At 42.9% G+C, this 17943-nt stretch overlaps 9 protein-coding genes across 9 annotated transcripts; 4 read left to right on the top strand and 5 right to left on the bottom strand.

The window, feature by feature from the left end:
- The first annotated feature begins 174 nt into the window (after positions 1-174).
- Positions 175-1422, top strand: LOC108147456 (dehydrogenase/reductase SDR family member 4). The gene is made up of 3 exons (XM_017273985.2): positions 175-543; positions 606-1008; positions 1077-1422. The coding sequence occupies exons 1-3, from the start codon at positions 296-298 to the stop codon at positions 1380-1382; spliced, it is 957 nt and encodes a 318-aa protein (XP_017129474.1). The 5' UTR covers positions 175-295; the 3' UTR covers positions 1383-1422.
- Positions 1380-2300, bottom strand: LOC108147457 (charged multivesicular body protein 2b-B). Its single transcript, XM_017273987.2, has one exon. It carries the CDS (start codon positions 2107-2109, stop codon positions 1471-1473), a length of 639 nt encoding a protein of 212 aa, XP_017129476.1. The 5' UTR covers positions 2110-2300; the 3' UTR covers positions 1380-1470.
- Positions 2301-2525: 225 nt separating this feature from the next.
- Positions 2526-3289, top strand: LOC108147542 (EKC/KEOPS complex subunit TP53RK). Its single transcript, XM_017274127.2, has one exon. It carries the CDS (start codon positions 2579-2581, stop codon positions 3251-3253), a length of 675 nt encoding a protein of 224 aa, XP_017129616.1. The 5' UTR covers positions 2526-2578; the 3' UTR covers positions 3254-3289.
- Positions 3250-5559, bottom strand: LOC108147541 (pentatricopeptide repeat-containing protein 1, mitochondrial). The gene is made up of 2 exons (XM_017274126.2): positions 3637-5559; positions 3250-3581 (listed from the first exon to the last, which is right to left on the bottom strand). Exons 1-2 carry the CDS (start codon positions 5461-5463, stop codon positions 3291-3293), a joined length of 2118 nt encoding a protein of 705 aa, XP_017129615.1. The 5' UTR covers positions 5464-5559; the 3' UTR covers positions 3250-3290.
- A 59-nt stretch (positions 5560-5618) lies between these two features.
- On the top strand, positions 5619-6175 carry LOC108147544 (protein Asterix). Its single transcript, XM_017274129.2, has 2 exons — positions 5619-5845; positions 5906-6175. The coding sequence occupies exons 1-2, from the start codon at positions 5696-5698 to the stop codon at positions 6074-6076; spliced, it is 321 nt and encodes a 106-aa protein (XP_017129618.1). The 5' UTR covers positions 5619-5695; the 3' UTR covers positions 6077-6175.
- On the bottom strand, positions 6115-7521 carry LOC108147543 (ubiquitin thioesterase OTU1). Its single transcript, XM_017274128.2, has one exon. The coding sequence runs from the start codon at positions 7373-7375 to the stop codon at positions 6341-6343; it is 1035 nt and encodes a 344-aa protein (XP_017129617.1). The 5' UTR covers positions 7376-7521; the 3' UTR covers positions 6115-6340.
- A 979-nt stretch (positions 7522-8500) lies between these two features.
- On the top strand, positions 8501-8968 carry LOC108147418. Its single transcript, XM_017273858.2, has 2 exons — positions 8501-8626; positions 8699-8968. Exons 1-2 carry the CDS (start codon positions 8609-8611, stop codon positions 8867-8869), a joined length of 189 nt encoding a protein of 62 aa, XP_017129347.1. The 5' UTR covers positions 8501-8608; the 3' UTR covers positions 8870-8968.
- Positions 8969-9802: 834 nt separating this feature from the next.
- On the bottom strand, positions 9803-10711 carry LOC108147413. Its single transcript, XM_017273852.1, has 2 exons — positions 10612-10711; positions 9803-10168 (listed from the first exon to the last, which is right to left on the bottom strand). The coding sequence occupies exons 1-2, from the start codon at positions 10627-10629 to the stop codon at positions 9995-9997; spliced, it is 192 nt and encodes a 63-aa protein (XP_017129341.1). The 5' UTR covers positions 10630-10711; the 3' UTR covers positions 9803-9994.
- A 1366-nt stretch (positions 10712-12077) lies between these two features.
- Positions 12078-12806, bottom strand: LOC108147381. Its single transcript, XM_017273816.2, has 2 exons — positions 12753-12806; positions 12078-12698 (listed from the first exon to the last, which is right to left on the bottom strand). Exons 1-2 carry the CDS (start codon positions 12804-12806, stop codon positions 12078-12080), a joined length of 675 nt encoding a protein of 224 aa, XP_017129305.2.
- Between the last annotated feature and the right edge of the window lie 5137 nt (positions 12807-17943).

Below are 17943 nucleotides of genomic sequence, written 5' to 3'. Positions count from 1 at the left end.
CAATTGGAATAACCATAGAACCCATTGCCTTGCAATAATTTCTATATTAAGCAATATAATAAATAATTATGTGGGTTTCTTTTGATTAGTAAGCAACCGCAAAGATAGCTTTTCAGCATTTTCAAAATTGGCGCCACTGGCATAATAAGCTTTTGTCAACGTTGTGAATGGCAAACGGGGAGGAAGAAGAGAACAAGTAAACAACTTGAAGATTTGCGCCCTTTATAGTTAAATTAGGAAAATCAATTGTTAGGCAACGAATCCTTGGATCCTTTTTAAATATTTGGCCTGAAAAATGATCCATCTTGGCAAACAACTGGTGGTCAGGGCGCCAAAGATTCGATTAAGTGCTTGCACTGTGAGTGGAAGTGGTCAAAGTTCAAGTCGCGATCAAAACACCAACGATTGTAGACCAAAACTTGCTGGCCCAAATCTTAATCAATGCCACAAACGTTTGTCAAGCACTAGTAGTCAAAGTTCAAACGCCGGCCCGATGAAGCGCTTAGCAGGAAAAGTAGCCGTGGTTACCGCCTCCACAGATGGGTAAGAAATCAAAAAAAATATCTAAATTTATCCTTGTTTATTCCTGCTGAATCTCTCAACAGCATTGGGTTCGCTATCGCCAAACGTTTGGCAGAAGATGGCGCTTCGGTGGTCATCAGCAGTCGGAAGCAAAAGAACGTGGACTCTGCTCTGGCGGAGCTGCGCAAACTGAACCTCAATGTCCACGGACTCAAGTGCCATGTGAGCGAGCCCCAGGATCGCAAGCAGCTCTTCGAGGAAACCATCAGCAAGTTTGGAAAACTCAATATTCTGGTCAGCAATGCCGCTACCAATCCGGCGGTGGGTGGAGTCCTCGAATGCGACGAGAAGGTGTGGGACAAGATCTTCGACGTTAATGTGAAAAGTTCTTATCTGTTGGCCAAAGAGGCGCTGCCTCTACTCCGCCAGCAGAAGGACTCCAGCATCGTCTTTGTCTCCTCCATTGCGGGCTATGATGCCTTTGAGGTTAGTCCCCTTCTTATCTCTTATGTATGTACTGTACATCCCTTATCTCCAATAACTTTATCTTGTAGCTACTTGGCGCCTACTCAGTCAGCAAGACAGCGCTTATTGGCTTGACCAAGGCTGCCGCTAAGGATCTGGCGCCCGAAGGTATTCGCGTCAATTGCCTCGCCCCAGGAGTCATCAGGACAAAGTTCTCCAGGGCTCTCTATGAGAATGAGTCGGCCAATGAAGCGGCCCTGAGCAAAATACCCATGGGTCGCCTGGGCACCAGCGAAGAGATGGCCGGCGTGGTGTCCTTCCTCGTCTCCGAGGATGCGGGCTACATTACGGGCGAGTCGATTGTGGCCGGCGGCGGAATGACTGCGCGTTTGTAAGCGGTGTACATAAATATATTTCCTTACGGTCTATGGATAACAGCGGTGTTCACAGTAATTACAAAAAGGTATAGCAAAAGTCTAAGGACTAAGAGGAGCGCAGTTTGGCCAATTGATCGGCAATATCCTTCTCGGTGCGCTTGCCGCTCGTCTCAAAGTCTGAGGTGCCCGTGGCCGGGATGCTGGACATTTTGCCAGAGATTTCGATGCCGATCTCGTCGAGAACCTTGTTGACCACGGCATTGGATTCTTCCTCGTCGCCCGACTCGGTCAGCATGTCGTCCAGTGTGTCGTTTATCATCTCGTCGGTCATCTCCATTTTCATGTTGGCCGCCTGGAACTGGCGCACGGTTTCACCAATAGCCTCCGGACGCATCACCTTGTTCATTTCACCCATCGTCTTGGCTGTGGTGCCCATGGCCTCGCTGAGGGCAATATTGGCGCCCATGTTCTTGTTCTGGTAACCAATGGACTGGATCTTTCCGGAGGCTGCGTAAGTGCGGGACTTTTGCTTCCTGATCTCCACAAGCTGCTTGGCCAGGATGCGGCAGGCATCGTTGTTCCCCGCGGCGGCATTGCGTCTGATTTCCAGCTCCAACTTACGCTCCTCCTCCTCCAATTTCCGGCGCTCCCGTTCGATGTCCCTAGTGGCCTTGCGCAGCGATCGGTCGTTTTCCCGCTGCTGCTCCTTTACGGTGGGCTTCTTTCCGAACAAATTGTTGAACATTTTTGAATTTTTTGCGAGTTTAGACCTTAGCTTCGAGACTTCTAATGATTTGTGATGGTTTTTCCTGATGATGATTCACACGGAGATTGGATTGGCTCATTGTAAATATCAAAACAGCAAACAGCTGGTCTGCATGTGTTTCGTTGTGAGTGTTTAAAGCAGGGTCATAGGCGCAGGTGGCAACTTTTTTGAGGGGAGTTATCCAATTTATAACTAAATTGGTTGTGTAGATTTTAAAACGGTATTAAATAGTTGTAATAGAAATTTGTCATTTTATATATTAAATAGGCTAACTTGGTTAACATATTTTTATTATATTTATCGGTTTTTTTTTCTGAGGTGATTTTTGAGCATTTTTGTTATGGTTCCTAATACACCCTAGGTAAACTACTTATCCCCACGCCCATGTCTGGAGTTGCCACTTTTTAATCGGACGAAAGCGCCGGTTTGTTGTTAGCAGAATTATAAAATGTCTCTGGAAATTCTAAAACAAGGAGCCGAGGGGCGTCTATATCTGGGCGATTTTAAAGGAGAGGCCTGTCTGATCAAGGAGCGCTTTGTGAAGAAGTACCGTCACCCGGAACTGGACACCCAGATCACGCGGCAGCGCATGAAAGCCGAGGCAAAGGCTGCGGGACGATGCCTGGCCGCCGGGATTTTGGCTCCAAGGATCATCCACTCGGACCTAAACAGCCACAAACTGTATATGGAATACTTTGACAAAGCCAAGACCGCCAAGCAGTTTATACTGGATACAGTGTCCAGTCAGAGCGAGGACCTGGCAAAGCAATCCCTCCAGAAGTTTTGTACGAGAATCGGATCAATCATTGGAAAAATGCACTCAAACCACATTATTCACGGGGATCTGACGACTTCGAACATCCTTATCAATCCGAAGGGCAGCGAATACGATATTATATTAATTGATTTCGGATTAAGCCACTACAATCAGGCGACTGAGGACAAGGGCGTGGATTTGTATGTCCTCGAACGGGCCTTACTGAGCACCCATAGCGAGCAACCGTATCTATTCGAGCAGATCCTGACCGCCTACCGCACGGAATGCGGAAAGGACGAGCAGGCTGTTCTATCCAAGTTCGAGGAAGTGAGAGCCCGTGGACGCAAGAGGACGATGATTGGTTAACAAATAATAAACTTTAATGGCTGTTACACTACTAAACTTATTCTATCCTCTTAGAAAGCTCTCTGGGAGGGTCATCCTGGAGCTCATCTATCTTGATCTTCTTGATGTACTTCCGTATTTTGGTTTTGCGTTTCAGTTGCTCGTGCTTGAGTGGTTCCATTCCCTCGACGACCGGCTCCTTATATTTCTGATATGGGCGCTCCTTAACCTTGGCGATGGCATCTTCTAGCTTAAGACCAGCTAAACCCAGCTCCTCGTAGTACAGGCGGTATTTATCACAGAATTTCGAGTGTCCCTTCTTGAAGGCGGCTGTCTTGGTCGACGGGTGCTGTAGGAGATTACAATCAATGATTTTGCCAGTGGAAGCCTAGTACTATACTCACCCTAGCATCAATTGCTCTCGCGCATCCTCTGTGAAAGTTGTGCAGGTGACGCAGAAAGGATTCATTGGGCTTGATGCCCTCTTCCAGACTCAACTGCATGATCTCATTGATGTAGCTGAAAGATTTGTTCGCGCATCCCTGTCGCAGCATGGCGCCTAAAATAGGCATGTTCATCTTTATGCCCGCCACTTGCATCTGTTGCAGCAGTTCCCTTGCCTCCTCTTGGGTGCGGCAACCCAAAGCAAGTACACCGTAGGTGACAATGTCCGGCCGCAAGCCCGCCGTTCGAATCATAGTAAGCACCTCCCGTGCATTCTCGTAATCGAACCGCATGGACCGCTTTTTGATTAGTATGTTGAAGAAGTCTATGTCCGCCTTGAGTCCAATCTTTCGCACAAAAGTGAGCAGCTGCTTTTCTGCGGCGTTTGTAGGCGGTATCACCTCTAGTAGTGTAGTAAAGGTTTCTATGTTTGGTGTGATTTTGTGCTCTTTCATGTGCTCTAGAAAACCAGCCAGACCGCCGAGAAGTAGAAACCGCTCATGTGGTCGTGTAACATCCTCCAATGCCACCAAGCTGCCCAGATGAGGCCGAGGCAGCAAAAGGTTGGGTAGTTCCAGCTCGCTCGCTGTTGTCGACACCTCGATTTGCGCCGGTAACGAAGCGGAGGCTGAAGCTGAAGTAATACTGGGAAGTTTCTCATTTTCCCCTTCCTCCAACTTAGGAATGGGTTTTTGCCCAGTTGCTGCCGGAGCGATCTGATAGAGAACCTCCTGCATCGAGTTCAAGTCACCAAAGCCACAATCCCTAGCACATCTCAACATCGTATTGAAGCTATAATAGTCCGGACTGATACCGCTCTTGAGCATTTTGTGCCATGTGAGCAGAGCGTGCCGAAATCCATGCTCTGGATTGCTGGCACATGCCTGCAGCAGAAAGTTGAACGTATCGGCATTTAGCTCCAGCTGGCGCTCCGCCATCTCGTCGGCCAACATGTAGGCGGTGTCTACATCCCCGCACCTTCCATAGGCTTTGATCATTGCATTGTAGTTCTTCACATTCGGTTCGTAGCCCTTCTCCAACATGTTCTCCCGCAGAATCTGGGCCTTGGCCAGGCCGTCTCCCACAGAGGGAGCATTGGCGCAGGCGTTGAAAAGCGAGGTGTAGGTTCCACCGGTCACTTGGAGGCCCCGCTGACGCATTTTGGTGTACAGGGCGAAGGCCTTGCGGGTGTATCCCGCCTTGGCGCAGCCGCTGATCAGCAGGTTGTATATGTACTTGTCCGGTTTGACGCGATCCTCCCGCAGCATGCGCTGCTCCAGCACGGCGATGGCGTCACTCAGGCGGTTCGCTTTCAGATGATCCTTGATCTGGCGGGCATATTCCACGGCCTTTAGTTTCTTTGAGCGCCGCGTGGGATTGCTAATGAACTCCTCCTCTTCGAGATCTCCGGGGTCTTGAGTTTCATTTATATTTGCACCACCAAAGGTATCCGGATCCCCAAAGTCCACCTTTTTTTTGGGGCTCTTCTCCTTAAGTTTATTTTCTGGCCTAAATTTGTGCCGCTGCTTGGGTGCTTCTATGGAAGGTTCCTGCAGGTCTTCTTCCCGGAAAGGATTCTGGTTCCTGTTGGCCTCTCGCTTAGTCTGTAAACCGGCTTCCTGATCCGTAATCCTCACGTGCAGCAAGCGATTCTGTGCTAACGACCAGGAGACTGGAGTAACCGCTGGCCGACTCAAATAATAACTATTTAATCCCTTTCTGGTGGTGTTTAATTGCAAGCCACGCATGTGCACGGCCATCGAACGGCTAAGCAATCGCAAAGCCATTGTTTCTGTTATAATTTTCTGTGATTTTTATGTAATTAAATAACTATTTCAAACACGCTACCCGCGGCGGTGTAAATAAAGAAACAGCTGATACGCAGTGATGCCACGTATCGCAAAGTGCCATTCACACAATAACGCCAGCAAATCTAACTGACATTCACATTCCTCGCATACGGCCCTTGCCATCTGACCTGGTTTTGGATTAAATTGGTGAAAATTAAATAAATTAAACATGAGCATCGACCCGCGCCGCAAAGAGAAGATAATCCGCTACAAAGCGCCCAAGAACCAGGGCCAAAGTGGCGGCGCCAACGAGGACATGATGCCGGATTATATGAACATACTGGGCATGATTTTCTCCATGTGTGGACTGATGATGAAGGTATACCCAGTGATTGCACCCAAATGACTAGGCAATAACCCGTATTTACTATCCCCGCAGCTCAAGTGGTGCGCCTGGTTTGCCCTCTACTGTTCCTGCATTAGTTTCGCCAGTTCACGGGCCAGTGACGACGCCAAACAGGTGCTCTCCTCCTTCATGCTGAGTGTTAGCGCCGTGGTGATGTCCTACCTCCAGAATCCGGCAGCCATGACTCCGCCCTGGGCTTCCTAGCACTAAAAAGGACTATAGACTCGATGTCTAGTCTAGTGTAGATGAAGATGTATACTTTATTGCGTTCCGAGAGGGATTAAAGAGGGACTATGAAAACAAGCGGCTGGCTCAATAATTAATAACTTAAGTAGGCGGTGATGTGGAGGTAGTACAATTTAGCTACTGCGGTGACTCCTCGCACGGCGATTGTGGCTAGGTGGTGAGCAGGTAGTAGGCGAACAGCATGAAAGCCACAATGTAGACGGTGCCGAAAATCAGGACGTATTAAATCTCCCCAAAGCGTTGGTGTCCGGTTTGCTTGGCGTGTTCCTGGGCCTGCACCTGGCCAACCAACCTTACATCGCACTGCATGCAACGCAATGTGAACTTGTCCACATTGGTATACTGACGCGAGGACTGCGCCTCGTTGGCCAGTTGTTCCGCCTGCTGATAAACGCCCAGTTCTTCCACGGGGAAAATGGTGGCCGGAGCAGCACTTTGGGAGGTCTCCATGTACAGCGGATCGTAGTGAATGCCATCAAAGAGCAGGAAGACACGCAGGCCGAAGTTCTTGTCCTCGCCAAAGCGGTTGATAATGGCATTTTGGATGTCCACCACATCGATCTCGATGCCATAGTAGTTGGACAGAATAGACACCTCGATGGCGCCGCCCCACGAGTCCGCCTTCTGTATCCAGGCGCAGTACTCCGCATTAGACTTGCCCAGCACGGCGTCGTTGTAGCTCTGGGGATCGGCAGCCACCTCCTGGGCGATGATATGCCGCATCATCTCGCTGCCCTCGTTGTCCACTTTGCCGTTGAGCACAAAGCGGATGCTGGTGAAGAGGCACGAGTTGTCCGCCGGCACAACCTTCTTCAGCAGAATGCCGTTGAAGTCGCCGTTGGGGCCGCTTTCCGTGGGCGCCACAGGGAGTTCGGGAACCTGGGCGGGAACTCCTCCGGTTGCCTCCAGGAGCTGAGCTTCCTCTTCGGCCTGTAGACGACGCGCCAGCGCCTCGTCATCATCCATGGTGTGGGTTGCAGGCACAAAGGCGGTGGCAGTGGGTGCAGCCTTCTCCTCCACAATCAGTGTCTCTCCGCTGTTAATTCCGACCGTCTTGAGGTCGCGCTGCTCCTGCTGCTGCGATAGGTCCAGTGGTTTCGGCGGATAGCCCACCAGGACGTGCAGCTGGGGCGCTTGTATGGCGGTGGCCTGGACTATTTTCGTTTTCAATTCGCCCAGCGTTGTATGCTCGTTCAGGTCGTTGACAATGAATTGACCTTTTTTGGACTTGAGCTTCACACTGAAAGATCCCGTCATTGTTCGAGTTCAAACTCCTCCTGCGGGTGTATGTGTGGGTGTGGACAAAAATTTTATACTGACTCTGATTCGATAACTTATATATTGTCTAATTTGGTTTCCTTTTTTCGTATATGTATTTTTTTTATTGTTTAATTAGAGATGGAATTTATGACGATTAATCGATATTTTTTGTGTTAATATCCGAGACTCGATGTCCACCTCTATGTTTAATGGCAAGGCGTGGCCGGATTGTCTAACTTTTGAGATGTCTGGTAAACTGGCGCTTAGTTAAACAAGTTTGAAAATGTAATAAAAACTTTATTTAAAGGGTTTATTTTATATAAAATCGATAAATAAATAAAATAAATATAGTTCATGAAGTACTTTTACAAGCATATATTAACTTAGTTTTAGTTTGTAATACAAACAACGGTTTTTATATTTATATTTTTATAATAATAATTTGAATTTGCTTGATTTTTTCATGGTCATGGTCGGCACATCCACAAATGGTAGAAAACATTGTTTGACATGTACTTTACACAGCACTTATTACAATTTCAAAAGTTGGCAGGACGGTTTGACCTATAAGGCGGCACAAATTCAAATTTAATACTTGTAGTTTTTCGCGACAGCCAATTGAATGCCTTTCAGCAGATACACTTGAAGAAGTACCTATTTTCGGTTGATTCAGCTATGCCAGCCTATTATGTAGGTGTGAACAAAAAACTAATGGCTAATCTTAGCGTTAAGGCCAATGTCAAGACGCTAATTAATATTTAGCGGAGAATCTGCTCGCAGCTAATGGCCTGCTCAAATAGAACCCAGAACCAAGGAAACACCGATTAGCAAAAAGAAGCAAAGCCGGACAAACCACAAGTCAACAAATTGCTCAAACATAAGGCTCAAAAGCCTAACAAAAGGTAGCCCAAAAAAAAAGGAACCTGGCTTTTGTTATCGCCATTGCTTCACATGCGTGGTGGGGTAAAATAACATTTAATAGTCCAAACAAATTGATTCCCCCCTCGACTCGTGAATCAGTGTATTTTTTGCCGCACCGCAGCAACACGTTGATTTAATTTCTATGAAAGACGAGCGGTCTGCCGGCCGAGCAACTCATTGGCAACTGTCTGCCTCTGGCATATAAATAGACGGGTCGGCGGGGTCCAGTGATCAGTGCAAGCAGGTCTGTCAACGCGCAGTGCGAATTCATCGATCATACATCTCCAGCCCAACCGAAGCCCAGTCAACATGAAATTCTTGCTCCTGGTGCGTCTTTAAATATGGATTACTTGGAGAGACCTTACTCACTGTGGACTCTCCACATTTACTCCTTTTCAGAGTGTGTTCCTTTGCCTGGCCGTGTGCTTCATGGTCACCAGTGCTGCTCCCCGCGAGGAGGCCATTCCTGAAGGTCTCGAAGGACCCGGCAGCGAGTCCGTCAACCCCTCCGACGACCAGTCCTTCCTGCTCAAGCTGAAGCTGCTCAAGAAGCTCCTGTTCCTGGGTTAGGAATTAAAACATCACATTCATGGATTTTAGCTTAACTATGTGTTTAGGTCTTAAGGAGGAAAAAAAAAACAAATAAAAAAAATGTATTTGGTAACAAAACATTATTTTGACTTCTCTTTTGGACTTAAGGCGAAGATGGCGTTGAGGTTTTTCTTAAGAATTTCGATAAAAAGAAACATCTAAACTAAAAAATTTTAATTTAAAATTTTAGCTTAACTTTGTGTTAAGGTCTAGCGGTTTACCTTTTTCTTGGAAATTTTAATAAAAAAAATCTAGAGGAAAAATAGTTTATTATATTATATGCCCTCCGCTGCTTTATTTTCTATAAAAGTATTTTCAATACAAACAATGGCGTAAAAGAAATCAAGTTCGTTTCTTCAGTCTTTTGTTTAGTTTTAACAAACTTACTCAAAATTGTGCTCTTAGTGTTTTGCATTGGATAATATCCACTTAATTAAGCTACCACAGAACGAATTTATTTAAAAGATAATGGTCGTATAATTTGTTAGTAAAATGATTTAGTTAAAAATTTTAATTCCTCTTCCAATATATTATATTACTAATTTTTTTAATTTTGTATGCATACTCTATTATTTAATGTAACCAGTTTAAGATAAAAACTTGTTACTATAAATAAATAAATCAATGAAAACTTCATTGATGAAAAGCGTAGCCCATTAATCTCCCTGTCTTCCCCTCAAATGGTACACAATTAGCACACCGCCGACTTTTCATTTATGTGGGACGGCGATTGGCCAATGCACTCATGTAAGGAAGATTCCGCTCGCATTTCACACTCTCTCCCCAGAAACGATCCGAAACGAGTTTTCCACTCAGATCAGGGAAAACAAAAACTCGACCCGCCGCCAGTCATTAGCTCCTTTTCGGTCAAATATGGAGATCCCCGAACCCCAATGACATAAGAAAGCCGACTTGGATGAAAATTACATTTATTTTAGTAACGATTACGTATACTTCACTCGTATGTATGTGCTTGTGCGTGTGTGCTTATGGTATTGTCTAAACAAAACGGGGTTGAAAATCGAATGCAGTGTGGGCGGCAAGGTTCCCAATTGGTTGGACTAGAATTTGCTCTGGGCGTGGCGGACAGCTGGCATATGCCTCCTAACCCAGTAGCTTCTTAAGCTTGAGCAGCTTCTTCAGCTTGAAGATGGCCTGCGGATCCTGAGGACGCTGAACGTCATCAAAGGCCGGCTGGTAGATGTTGTCCCCGATCAGGGACTCATCCACGGGCACCGCAGACACAAGAACAATAGCCAAAAGGCACACGAAAAGGGTCTGAAAATGTAATACAAGAACTGTTATTAACAAAGGAATAAGTCTTATATCGCTGATACAGCAATTTTAATGTATATTTGTTCCACTCAAATAACAAAAGGAAAAGTTAAAGCCTTTTCCAATTAATATTTTCAAAAACCCGTAAGAATATTTTTAGTTCTTAATTTCTCATTAAAATAAATGAAATCAACATATTTATATGTATAAAAAAGAAACAAACTTTAAATTGGCACTCATTCAAAATCTATTTAAAAATATGGTAGAGCGCCAATAAAAATTTTAGAATTAATTCTGGCCTAAAATGGCATATTTAATTCGTCATTCCCACAAGGTTTACAAAGTGGATTCTATAACACAGTGTTTTGTATTATTAATTTTCGATTGTTTTTTAATTCCTTTTTTAAAGCGTATACCACTTAATGAAATAAAATCACTAAACTTACCAGGGCTAGGTACTTCATGTTTACTTCTGCTGAGTAGATGATTACGCTGATTAATCCAAATAACGACTGCACCTACCTTCATCTGCGATCTGGGCCTTTTATAGCCGAACTTTGGTTGACCATCGTTGATAATGTCATATGTAAACTGCAGTCTTCAAAGGAGAAGAGGACAAATGAACGATACATAAACAAAAGACGGGCGCATAAATAAAACGGTGAGCGAAAAAGAAGTATCAACTGAAAAACCTGGCCAAAAGCACAGCCAAGGGGCGTGGTCCGGTTGGGCAGGTGTTTTTTTTTTTTGGTAGATTTTAGCGGCGAGACCGAAAACCAAAGCACCAAAACCAGGCCGCCCTGTTTACTTGGCTTTTGGTGGCATCTTTTGTTTGCGCGGCTTAGCCACTGAAGAATTTGATAGCTGATTAAATAATAATCATACTGAGTAAACGAAAACCGCGCTCCAATGAAGGTCATTTCGAATGCGGTCAGCAGAGTGATGTTTACACACAATAAGGAAGAAGACAATAGGAAGTTACATTGCTGATTCTTGTGTCAACAGGCCCACAATCACCCAGTTAACAATAATATTGGCTTACAAGCCGCAACCACCTCTCAAGTTCATGAACATCTGCCGCTGCCCCTTTCAAATTGATCAATCACTGGCCAAGCCAATTAAATAAATTATCACTTGAGAATAGGATCCATAAATATTTGGCACTTTTAACAGCTGTCAAGCCTAAAGAGTGGAACACTAAGTCAATAAAAGCAAAGCTACTCGATATTACCATTTTGGGTTGGGCTGTAGCATAAAAACTAACCCGAGACTGATACGGAGGCCAAGCTTTCTGCACAGTCATCGTGGAAGTATCGAAGATGACGGCGATCTTGCAGTCGAAAACCGGAAACATTTGCCCTGCTCTCAATATGTAAATATACGAACATTCGAGAATGCCGCCACAAAGTCAACTTAATTCAAAACATTCCACAGATTGTACTCGAAAATAAATATGTGTGAAATGAATACCACCGTGGCGACAAAGTAAAATATTGAATTAAATTAATATCTTTGAGTCAGACCATGTCGTCGGCTTGTCTCGCATAGATTTATTTGAAGTTTAACATATTTCCCATGCCCCTGGGCCTTTCAATTAACTTAGTTGGGCGTGGCTGTAACATGTGTGAGATGTCTCAATCTTGCTGAATTTTTTGTAGGAGACAATAAATTTTATTACCCACCCTAGACTTGATGAATGAAAGGAAAGATTATAAAAAATTGCAGAAATTGTGAAATGAGTTAACAGGTGTGTAATAAAAAAAATCGCACAACAAAAAAAAAGTTGATTAATTTTAGCATTTTTAAGAACAATCTTATATATTTTAAGCTCATTGATATTTATTAACAAACGTTTTGTATATTCTATTTTAGTTTAGTAAAACTTTTATTGCTGTGAGAAATAGTTTTAATTTTATTGGTAATCGATTGAAGCTTCATAGTTATCTTCAGCAGGTTCGGTGACCTCTGAACTTGGATTATCATTTTTTAATTCAGGACCTTTGGTGGTTTCATCACTTTCCTCGCTGCTTTTAGTCCCCGGTAGTTCGTTATATCCAGGTGGGGTCTTCAAGGCAAACTTAATCCTGCAGGAAACTAGTTTGATAACTTCCTCATAGACTTGTATCAGCTCAAGAAGTACTAAATATCTTCCATCGGGTATTCGAAAGGGAACCAGCTTGGCATTAATTGGACTATTTTGCACATAGTAAAAACCTGGAACCAAAGGACATGAGACCACGAAGGTGGGGGGCAAAAGACTTTCGCCTGGGATCTCCTCCAGAGTGATATTGCGAAGGGCATCGAGAAGCTTGCAGAGATCTCGGTTTTTGAATCGGATCAGATCTACTTGATCGGGTCCACCCACTTTATCGGACAGCTTCCGCACGAAAATATGCACAAGGAGCTTGCCTGGAAAGGGAACTTGAACTGTTAAATTAAAGCTAATTCCCTCAAAATCTTTAATGTCATAGGCCACATAGATATCATCGGGCACAAAAGATTTTGCATAGAATTCCTCGATCCTCAGATTTATCTGCATACAAACTATTCTATTAAGATTCTATTTTAGCTTATTTGAACTACTCACACATTGAAGAGCTCTAAAAAATATAACAAAAATTAAACTTTGCAAAGGTCGCATGTTTTAATGCTTTAGTAATGAACCTATCCAAATAACTGGCCAAAATTTGCTGACATTAGGCAACTGGGAAATGAGCCTCATTTCGCAGCTGTTTAGTCAGGCCACGTTAACTGGACTAATGACTTTGTTTCGCCCCGATTCTTATCGATCAATGCCCCAACCGTGATTGCGTACCCTATGAGCCAGCAGGGCGTATGCGTAATGTGGATGTACAAGATGTTGACACGGCGTATGCTTAATAAACAAATTCACAGCGACAAATATTTTCTGATAAATCAGCTTGTGATGAGTATTTACCCAATGCAAAATAGTCGGAGATTTACGAGTCAAATGTGAAACCTAACAACGCATTTATGAAGACGATAACTATGGAACCTGAACCCTGTTGCGAATTCAGCGGTCGTCGGTGGCCAACTGATGAACTTGAACCAAAAAGCGTGAACGAATAACTGGTAAAAACAGCAAAAGTTTACCATGTAAACGGACATAAATTGTGCCGCCGGAAAGCAAGGCGAACAAAAGTCTCGGATAAATCATCCCAAACAAAATATACGTATGCCGTGGACCATAAATTTGAGCATTTTTATTGCAATTTGCTTGTTTGTACCAAAAACAAGTGCAAACAATGCCAGCAATAACAACGCCGGCAAACAAATGCTGCCTTAAGCCGCAAACTACAGTGAAAGTGACGTAATGCGATGGCACCACCACCACCAACAAGACAAACAACAACAACAACTGGCTAAAAAATATGTATAAAACCATTAAACAACGACAACAAAGTACAACAGAGAAAAGCAAGCGAGCAAGCGGGCAGAAAAAAAATGTCAATGTCTTTTACAACGAATTTGAGGATGAAGCAGCAGCTGACCAAAGGTTCAGGGGGTGGGATATGGGTGGTTCAAGGGTTGCAGGGCTGGGTACCATTGAAAAAGGGCATGCAACAGCAGGCATTGCGAAAAAGAAGTACTTTGTTTGCATATGTCTGACCTTTTTTAATGGGCTTGTTGGCACGTGTTTCGACTATCGAAAAAAAGGCAGAAAACTTAGGTGAGAGTAACACATATCGTAGAAATTTGTGTCACTGGAATAAATAATCGAGTTGATAAACAGGGAAAACTCAAGTGAGCGTAATAGATAAGTTAAATAATAGTAGCCTTACCAACCTGTTCAATTTAGTTACTCTTCTCAAAATTTAAACTAAATTTGTCGTGTAAAATATACTAAAAGTAACTAAAGGTTTTCAAAACAGTGTAATCCTACATTTTAGATACTTTAATTTGAATTTAATCAAGTAATATATATATACATATATAAAAAATAATTATTTGGCCTCTTAAAGTAAAATATCGTAACGCAATCGAACTCATATCACGATGTCATCTTTATTGCACAGCTATCGTGGCTTTCGCGCACCACAAGAAAAAATTCACATGCATCGGATGTCGGCTTACATTTTATTTACCTCTCCGCTTCTTCGTTTGCCTCGCTATTCGTATACTTTATGCGTTCAACATTTTTTATCGCCTGCATTTACAATTCAATGTCATGCCGGGCATTGTTGTTGCTCCTTCGGTATTGCCAAATTGAGGCAAAATGCAGAAGATCAAAGTGAAGAAGATGCTGTTGCTGCTGCAGCAGAAGATCAACAAGATCGTTTTGCTGCAGAACCGGTTAGTGCGACCACTCCTCTTCGATATCTAGTACTCCCCTCACCATCGAACCCTAGACAAAGCAGCTCCAACGCAAAATGAAGTGTGTAAAGTGACCTTGAGACCCAAGCACCAACTCCAACTCCAGCTTTAAACCACAACTGCAATTGTTGGTCATCTTGGGTGCTACGCCATTCAGGTATTATTTATGTATGCATGTGGTGTCCATCGAGTTTTATGAACTTGCCCGCCCGATAATAATTGTTATTGAGCCCATTACATGATGTATTGGTGGGCAGAGGAGTAGTGATAGTGATATCATTAACAGTCTAGGCCAGATCCATCTAGATATCGCTGTAAACGGTGGCCGGGACAATGTCTGGGGTTTCCGCTTCATTTTCAGTGGCTGTCATGCCAAGTTACGTGATGCTGGTAGTAGCTTCATCTTTTAATTTATTAACTTATCTTAAATACAACTTTTAGATTCAATAAATTCCATTAATATTATCAAAAATTTGTTGCTCATTGCAAAATGTATAAATTTAAAAATTTTTATATGATAATTTTATATACGTAGTTTTTCTTCAAGAGTATTGATTATGATATTTTTATTATTGAAATTAGCATCTTATATCCAAAACGACTTTTTTAGTATTTAAGCTTAAATCAGTTTTCACAAATAAATGAAGACCTCGCTAAAACCTACTTAAGAGTAGTAAAACTACTGCTGCCATAAGACTGCTAAGTTTTAACAGTTTTGTGGATAATCAGCATTTAAATAACTCTGTGGCTAAGTTCAATGCTTATTGACGAGCATGAAGTGGATCTGAAGTTTAACGAGGGTTGCTAAACAATATTTTTTGTCAATAATATTTTTAAATTTAAATAAAAATAGAATATATTTAATAATTTCAGGCTTTAAATATTCATTAATAATTAAGTATATTACACTTTAGTATTGTAAATTAAATAGTCAACCCTCGGCAATGGAGAATCTAGGTTTTTGTGTTTATTTCCTTCATTAAACACTTTGGTTTTTTTGAATTTTTGTTGTTTTCCCATCAGTTGTTAAAGAGCTTTAGGCCGATTCATTCCAGAGATCAATGCTATGTATTTATGGGCAGTACAGAAGCGAGCATACCATACGAATTTGAACACAATTTTATCGAGCGTTGTTCTTTTGTTTTGTTGATTTAGCACTTGAGATCTTTGTTTTTACGGCGGCCCACCCACACGAACGACAAACCGAATATATAGTGGCAAAGTGTATCCATAGATAAAATGCAAATTCCCGTTAATTGAATGCCAAACAAAAGCGCAGTGGCAGCCGCAACATTGAGAAGGGGATCTTGTTGGCGGCTTGAAATGGGGTCGGTTGAAAAATCAATTAGCAGCATAAAATGCTTTTTCGGTTTAAAGGCCGTACCTGGTTTAGTCTTTGTAATATTATTTCTCCATCTCTCTTTTCTACTTTGTTAAAAGAGAGCAAATCCCCGAACCACCTACCACCACCCACAACAAGTGAAAAGCGAGAGAGGAAAAGCAGTGGAAAAACCGCAGCTGCTGCTTTAAATTTATGCCAACGCGGCATTAGAAGCATGGCTTGCGGTTAAATGGGCAATGGGTGGCACCCGAAAAGGGGGGTGGAAAATGGTGAGGGTGGGGGTTAGGGGTTATTTCAGCCATATTGGCTAGGTATTGGTAACATGTATGTATGTTTGTGCGCCTGTGGGTGTAGAAAACTGCAAGAAATCAAGGCTTTAGTTGCGGCGGTCGCAACGAAAAATGGCGGAGCGCTTTATGAATATTTATAACACAATGGAGCATGAAAAAGACGGTTTGTAGGTGTGGGAAAAAGTTGGTTGAATAAAAGGGGGGGTGGTATGAATATATGCGGGGCAAGAAGCGATCCAGGTTCAAGCGTCTGTTATCGATATCAATGCCCGTTTTACAAGGACGGGGTTAATGGAAGGATCAAATCCTCAAAATTCCAATAGAAAAAAGAAAAATTTAATTTATTACAAAATATTTGTTTTAGGGATATTTCAAAATAAATAAAATAAAACAAATTGAACTAAACGAAAGCAGTCATATACTGTTGATCCAAATACAATCGATTTTTATTGTAGTTTATTTTTTTTCATTAATTGTTATTTACCCCTACACGCTCCTGTTTCTCCAGCTAAAACCGTTCGATTAAGCTAACCGACTTACAATGCAAATGGAAATGCAAGAGAAGAGACCCAACATCCAATTCCACTTCCTGTGCAGTCATCCTCGCATTTAGATTGGCAATAAATTAATACTTGAACATGGGAAATTCCGCCATTGGAAAGGCGAATCGAATGACACACATTTGAAAACTATTTAATTTGGCAAAAATGCCAATCGAACTGAGCATTAAGCATGCACTCGAAGCCCAAACTCACTTAAAAACCTTTGGCACTCCATATCAACTGCATATTGCGCATACGCAGTGTGGGCGGTGAAATTAATTCAAAGCTTATTGAAAAGAAATTTACAGCAAAAGTTTAAATTAAAAGTTGTGCAAAAAATTAGGCAAAAACAAAATTGAATGGCAAACCAAAACCAATTCATATATTGATTGGGTGCGTGTTGAACGGGGGGTGTGGAGTGGGGGTGGGCCAAACAGGGGAATCCCCTCCGTCTGTGAGCACGTGCTGGCGCCATCTAGCGGTCGCTGCATGCAAATTGCCAAATCAGTGCGTGACTTGTAAAATTTCAACAAAGACTGCGAGCAAAAACTCAAATGCAAACTGTTAGTTATGACAAAGCAAACTTAACTAGCGGCTATTTAGTGTTTTTTTATTTTTGGGAAAATTTTGAACTGGCACGCACGTGTAACGCCCCACAATGAAGTTTGTAGCACAAAAAACGAAAAGGTGGACCAATCTTTACGCGCCGGTCAATTACCGAGTTTACAGAATACCCCGGCTAATGGTCAGCTCACTCATGACTCGCTTAATGGCCCTCGAGCAACTCTTTTCTTCGCTTTACTATCGTTTTTTTCCGCCAATTTGAACAGCAACTGTCAAAGTCAAAGACTAACAAGAGACCATACAGTGTGTCCATTCATGACAGCCCCTCCTACCCATATTTTACATCGCTTGACTGCCCCTGGGAAACGTTTGCCATTTGTGTATCTCCATCTCGATGCCTTTTAAATGATATCTTTCTTTTGGCATTCGGTAAACATCTTTGGCTGGAAGTCAAACTTGTACATCTTGTACATCTTCAATTTATACTTCAAGTGCCGAAAGTGGGGCAAACTAACATTCCCATCGATTCCCTTCGGTGCGGGTGTCAAAAGTTTTCTGGTCAGCTCGTGCAGTTTATTGGTTTGTTTGCCTGGACTGGTCAGAATACTAGAATCGGGGCAATGGGAGCGTCGTTTCCCACCAGCTTAATCGACTCGGACACTTTACAACATGTTTATCATAAGTATTTGCCAAAAAGAAATATTT

Source organism: Drosophila elegans, unplaced genomic scaffold, assembly GCF_018152505.1.
Source record: "Drosophila elegans isolate 14027-0461.03 unplaced genomic scaffold, ASM1815250v1 contig_208, whole genome shotgun sequence".
Classification (NCBI taxonomy): domain Eukaryota; kingdom Metazoa; phylum Arthropoda; class Insecta; order Diptera; family Drosophilidae; genus Drosophila; species Drosophila elegans.
The sequence above is the reverse complement of the archived record's forward strand: the minus strand, read 5'-3'. Positions and strand labels throughout refer to the sequence as shown.